At 33.8% G+C, this 5,945-nt stretch overlaps 1 protein-coding gene across 2 annotated transcripts in view; it reads right to left on the bottom strand.

The window, feature by feature from the left end:
- The window catches only part of LOC110093585 (protein cbbX homolog, chloroplastic), an 8,332-nt gene extending 2,387 nt beyond the window's left edge, over positions 1-5,945 (bottom strand). Inside the window, exons 1-5 of one of the 2 annotated variants that reach the window (XM_020818516.2) lie at positions 5,705-5,945; positions 4,527-4,637; positions 4,287-4,385; positions 4,064-4,174; positions 3,661-3,964 (exon numbers count right to left, since the gene is read on the bottom strand). In XM_020818516.2, the coding sequence (XP_020674175.1) occupies positions 3,661-3,964; positions 4,064-4,174; positions 4,287-4,385; positions 4,527-4,637; positions 5,705-5,854 (775 nt within the window). In that variant the 5' untranslated portion in view covers positions 5,855-5,945. The remainder of the gene's footprint in view (positions 1-3,660; positions 3,965-4,063; positions 4,175-4,286; positions 4,386-4,526; positions 4,638-5,704) is intronic. The other variant, XM_028699400.1, reaches the window with a different exon arrangement.

The following is a 5,945-nucleotide window of genomic DNA, read 5'->3' as shown; positions in this document are numbered from 1 at the left end:
TTTGGAAAAATATCACACACCATAAAAATTTCTTTTTATTATCTTTTGCAATTTAACTTTTGTTAGTATAAAAATTAACATCTATGATGCACCGACACACCATAAGGAATGCAGTATCAAACACGCGTCCGACACGGCCGGGACATGTGTCGGACACAACTGACGTGTCAGATTAAATTAATATTTAAATTAAAATGGACAGGCATGTCATTAATATTTGATAATAAATTTATTTAAATTATCAATTTTTTAATATTTAATATTCATTTAATCAAATAAAACGAGTAAGTCATCCCGTATTTCATGTATTAGTTCTGCCTACATGCACTAGGGTTTCACTTTTCAAGGTTTGTTTTCTTCATCTTCTTCATTTATGCGATTAGGCGAGGTCAATCGAGCAAGCAATAGATTGATTGACACCCGATACGTCTGATTGAAGGAGTTCCCTCGTCGTCTTCGTCATTTTCACAGGCATCAAGGGCACTTTGTCATCCTCTTCATTAACACGACCAAGCAAAGCCGACCGAGCGAGCAACTGCTTGATTGAAGCCCGAAACGTCTTATTGAAGTTATTCCCTCATCGTTTTCTCCATTTCCACAGGCACTAACTCATTCGTCTTCATCATTTCCGTAGGCATCGAGGGGTTCTGACTCGTACGTCTACTCTGTCAAAGGCAAAGGAGGGGAGCGAGGCCGATACGTTTAATTGGTGTGTAGTCTGTTGTTTTCTTTATTGTTGCAAGCAAGCGAGGTCAATGGAGCCACTGTTCGAAGGTATGTCGCCATTGTAATTAAAATTTATGCTCGATTTAAATGTGCCTCTTTTTAATATGAATTTTGATATTATCAATTTTTAATTTATGATAGCTTAAACTCATTTTGTGTTAGTTATAGTAATGTTGAGAAGATTTAAACAAATAAAAAATATCATTTAAACTATGATGATAAGTGATAAGTGGTTTTGTTATCAAGAGGATGATATTGAAAAAGTAAGGTATGTAAAAGAAAATATATTAAATGATTTATTGTGGAATGATATTGAGTACATTTTAAGTTTTACTAATCCAATTTATGAGATGTTAAAAGTGAAGGACATAAATAAGTCCTGTTTACATCTGATTTATGAGATGTGGGGTTTCATATTAGCCAAAATAAAAGAGATAATATATAGGCATGAAATAAAGTCACATGATGAAGACTAAAATTTCTGGAGTGTTATCTATACTATCCTGGAAGATAAGTTGAGCAAAACTAACACATCTACATTATTTGGCTCACTCTCTTAATCCAAGGTAAATTTTAGCATATCTTTCATAATTAATTCCCAATCTATTGAATAGTAATTATTTTATTTTATTTTATTTTTCTATTCTTTAAATATATTCAAGTAAAAAATGGCTTTAAGAGGATCCTTAAAGAATTTCTCTATAAAATGATTTAAAATTTTCAAATATGAGGAAGGCATGCTTGAAACATTATTTCCCAAACGAGGAGAGATGAATAGTCAATATAGAGTTTGCTAAATTCTTAAGTTATTTAGAAAACTTTAGTAACCAAGAGTTTTTCAGTGATAGGTGGAGAATGAATCCAAAGATGTGGTAGTTGATTCATGGAACTTCGGCACCACTACTTCAAACAATCGCAATAAAACTTTTTGATCATGTTTCATCCTCCTCTTGTTGTGAAAGAAATTGGAGCATATACTCCTTCATTCAATCAATGAAGAGGGACAAAATGACTCCACAACAGACTGAAGATTTAATTTATGTGTATACAAACTTTTATCTTCTATCAAGAAAGACTCTAATTTATATGGAAGTAGATAACAAGATGTGGGATATTACTATAGATGGATTTAAGTCCCTTGATGATATAAGAATATTGGAGATTGCAAATCTTTCTCTTGATGAGCCAGAATTGAAAGCAATGATATTTAACAAGATGATACTGAAGGATAATGATAAACTTCTAAGAAAGCTAATCATATCATTGATTTTATTGAATAATTGAAACTTCATCTTGTACTAGACAGTTTATGTTTATATTTTTGATATTATACTAGACATTTTATGCTTAATTTTTTTATATTATAAGCTACACAACTAATGATGAAGTTACTTTTTTTATTTTATCTATCATTTTTAATATTATACTTTGATTGCTTTCTTAATTGTCATGTTTGTTGTGTGATAGAAAAGTCCCTACAAACTTACGAGAAAATTTTATAAGATGTTGTTGAGACCTACAATGTTTTATGTTGCAAAATGTTGGCCATTAAAAGAGAAGCATAATATTAAGTTAAGTGTTGCAGATATGAGGATGCTCAGGTGGATGAGATTAAAGACAAAGGAATATTACAAATGACCTAAACACCCCTTAGTTCAAAATATTTCCCTCCTAATCTTGCATTTAGCCCATAATGGGCTCCACCAAGTTTCCGCCCAGCGCCTGGCTCCCGCTGGGTCTATTCCGTCGCCTGGAATAGACCCGGACCGGTCCCTCCTGGACCGGTCCAGCCGGCCCCTCCTGGGCCGGCGTAACAGTAGACCAAAAAAGACCTAGTTAGAAAATATTAGAAAAGACCTTTTTTTAGATTTAAATAAGAATTTGACTCTTAACAGGACACAATAGAGAAAAAGGATTCATGTAGTCGACCCCACATAGTGGGATAAAGGCTTGATGTTGTTCTTCTTGTTGTTGTTCTTGATTGTTTTCTTAATTTTGATGCATGATTTATAAATTATAATATCATATTTGCGCCAAACCCGTGTCATATATTTTCAATATTTGATGTATCCCGTGTCTGTATCTGTTTCACTGTGTCCGTATCTATTTCGCCGTATCTGTGTCGATGCAACAAAAATTAAAACCTTTGCCCTTAAAAAGTATGAAAGAAAAGGTCATTTAAATTTTCATTAAAAAAGGTGTTTTCTTGATACATTCTATACCACTCATGCATCTTAGATAATATTCTTTGTGCATTACTTTGGTGTTTAGGTTATGGAGTGATACTGGAAAGAACATTATAGAGGCTATATAATAATTAGTTAAATCACCCGAGAGGAAAATAATAATTACCCTGTGGTAGTTGGGCGACCTTTCAATAATATCATCTAATTTATGAATATGACGAATTATTTTGACATATGATTCATGAAAGAGAGATATATAAAAGAGTCAAGTTTTCACATTAAAAGATCTGACCAAAAACTTCTATATAAGGAACAAGTACATTTTGAACATATATCAAACAAAAGTTTCGATCAGCTAAATAATAAAACTTAGCTAAATTTTGATTGTAATCCTATAGCAATGACTCAAAAAAGTTTAAAACATCAAAGAGAATGTACCCTAAAGAAACCATAATATTAAAGAGTATTACTAAACTGCCAATAATATTTAAACAAAAAATTATTTGGACCCCACTTTCATAGATTGATGAATCAAATATGGGAGAGTGTCATCGACTGATGAGTTTTTATACTAATCCGCCAAATTAACTAAATTAAGTGACGATGTGGCATAATTTTTGGTGTAATTTTTTTGGGGACATATTGGATTTCTATATTAAAAAACTTGTGTCAACACAAAAAAGGGAAAAAGAGGGTCCAACACTAATTGTAATATCACATTTCTGTTTCTACAAACGTATAGAAGTACCTGTCCCAGGATTACCAAGAAAAGCCATATGAGGAACTTTTCTTGCAGCAATCCTCAAGCCCAAGGCTGTTCTTTTCTCATCCAAAATCATTCCCCTGGCCCATTTATGCAGTTGCAACTTAAGTGAATGAAGTCCCACAATGTTTGACAAAGAAGCTTCAAACTGGGCCATCTTTGCTTTCGCCTCATCACAAGCTTTGAGCGCTTTGATCTTTAATTGTTCTTTAATGTGTTGATCAAGAAGTTCCCTCAACTCATCACTACAATGCCCTTGAGAAATATGGTTCAAGGGAGTCAAACCCTCCTATTAAATATTATGCGAAAGTAGATTAGTTCAACTCCTTGGTTCCTTAAAAACAAGCTAATAAAGAGTTAATTAAAAGTTCTCAGATTAAAAACACACATTGTCCTCTACACTAAAGTCCGCATTGTATTCTAACAATGTTTTCACAATGCCACACTCGAGAGCTTGTCGTGCATGCCAAACAGCTAAATGGAGAGGTGTCATTCCATTCTATAAGTTAACAAAACAAAATTGTCAAAAGAAATGGTTGATGCTAGATGAATACTTCAATTCTGAAACAAAAGAAGGAAGATAATAGAAGTAAATATAAGACATTTCTCACATTAGCTTTTGCCTCTAAAGAAGCACCATTAGAGAGAAGCAGACGAGCAGATTCACTGCAACCATTTTTTGCAGCCATGTGCAGAGGTGTCTCACCATACTAAGAACACATAAAATAAAAGAGCTAAGGAGTTATTTTAATAGAAAGAATAACAGACATTAACAAAACTACTCAATTTGATGCTAATAAACAAAATCATGGCCGAAGTACAAGAGCTTGAAGTTGAATTATTTTGATTACCATGTTCTTAGATTCCAGATCAACCTTTTCAGGGCCTCTCCACTCAAGCAAATACTTGACGATATCAACTTTATTATAGCCAGCTGCTACATGAAGCGGCGTTTGTACCATCTACAATTACAAGTAGGAAAAAAAGAGGGATTAGAATCATTTTTGTTTGAAGAAAAGAAGCCACAAAAGAAGAAACTCAGATATTATAACGAGACATAAGTTTTGTAATTGGAGAAATTATTAGGTGTTGACACCGGATGGAGATAATCGTTCTGTTTTCTCTTTGTCTACAATAAAAATACAGTCAACAGCAACTACAGTTTGACTAGTTTTGATTGTGCTTTTACTGTAGACATAGAGAAATATGGATGATTCTCTTTGTCCCGTGTCAGCTCCTAATAATTTGCCTTGCAATTGAGCTTTGTAAAACAGGGATCAATTAAAATAACATTGGGTTCATTTGTTTGCTTCTTGGTAGAAAATATGTTTTAAACAATAATGATTTTATATCACTCATTTTATTTGTTAAAACGAAACCAACAATTTCAAGAGATGTTGAAGGCGTTCGTAGTTTTCAATGTCAATACTAGTTTCTGACTACAATCAAAACAAACGGCGGAATCTAGCAGTTCTTTAAACTCAATCAACCAAGTTGGCCTTTGAAATAAAACGAGAATTCCCATAACATTAGAATATGGGATCATTAATGTAACAATCAAAGAGAAAATAATGAAAGTGAGTACACATGATTTGTTCAATCACACCACTGCAGTCACAGAAAGTAAGCAAATCCATAAAATCTCGAAGAATTCCTTAAATAAAAAAAAATAAAAAAAAATAAAAAAAAAAAGAAACCAACAGAGGAAGCCCATTCAACTGATAAACAGGCGCTTATCATTTTCTCAAATAATAATAATAATAATAATAATAATAATAACCCTCAATAATTGTTATTTTCTGGAAAATGTTCAGGAGGCATAAAATACCAGAAAAGATGACAGAAAGGCCTTTTATTTAAGGTAAAAAAAAATTATTTGCTTCGGTGATGAAGGAAATAGCTCAGCAATAAATCCTCCCACAGCGCAATCTACTGTGAAATAACATGAAAAGGGGTTGAGGAGAGAAAGAGGAGATGGAGGAAAATTAGAGAAAGGAGAAAGCCATTGAAGAGGGAGAGCAGGGCTTACGATATCGTTCTTGGCATTGAGAAGTGAAGGATTCTCCTCCAACCGTTTCTGGAGACCGGAAAGATCACCAAACTGCGCGCAGCTATGGATGGTGCTAGGTTTCAACGTTCTCGGCCGCCTCCCAGGCATCTGCTTCTCCCCCACGGCCATGGCGTCTCTCTCTCTCTCTCTCCCTCTCCTCCGGGTTCTCTTCTTCTCCGCTTCTCTGCTACTGTGCCGCTTGCTTACTCTGAAAACCAAG

Source organism: Dendrobium catenatum, unplaced genomic scaffold, assembly GCF_001605985.2.
Source record: "Dendrobium catenatum unplaced genomic scaffold, ASM160598v2 fragScaff_scaffold_1278, whole genome shotgun sequence".
Taxonomy (NCBI): Eukaryota; Viridiplantae; Streptophyta; class Magnoliopsida; order Asparagales; family Orchidaceae; genus Dendrobium; species Dendrobium catenatum.
Note: the sequence above shows the minus strand (reverse complement) of the source record. Positions and strands in the feature narration are given on the sequence as shown.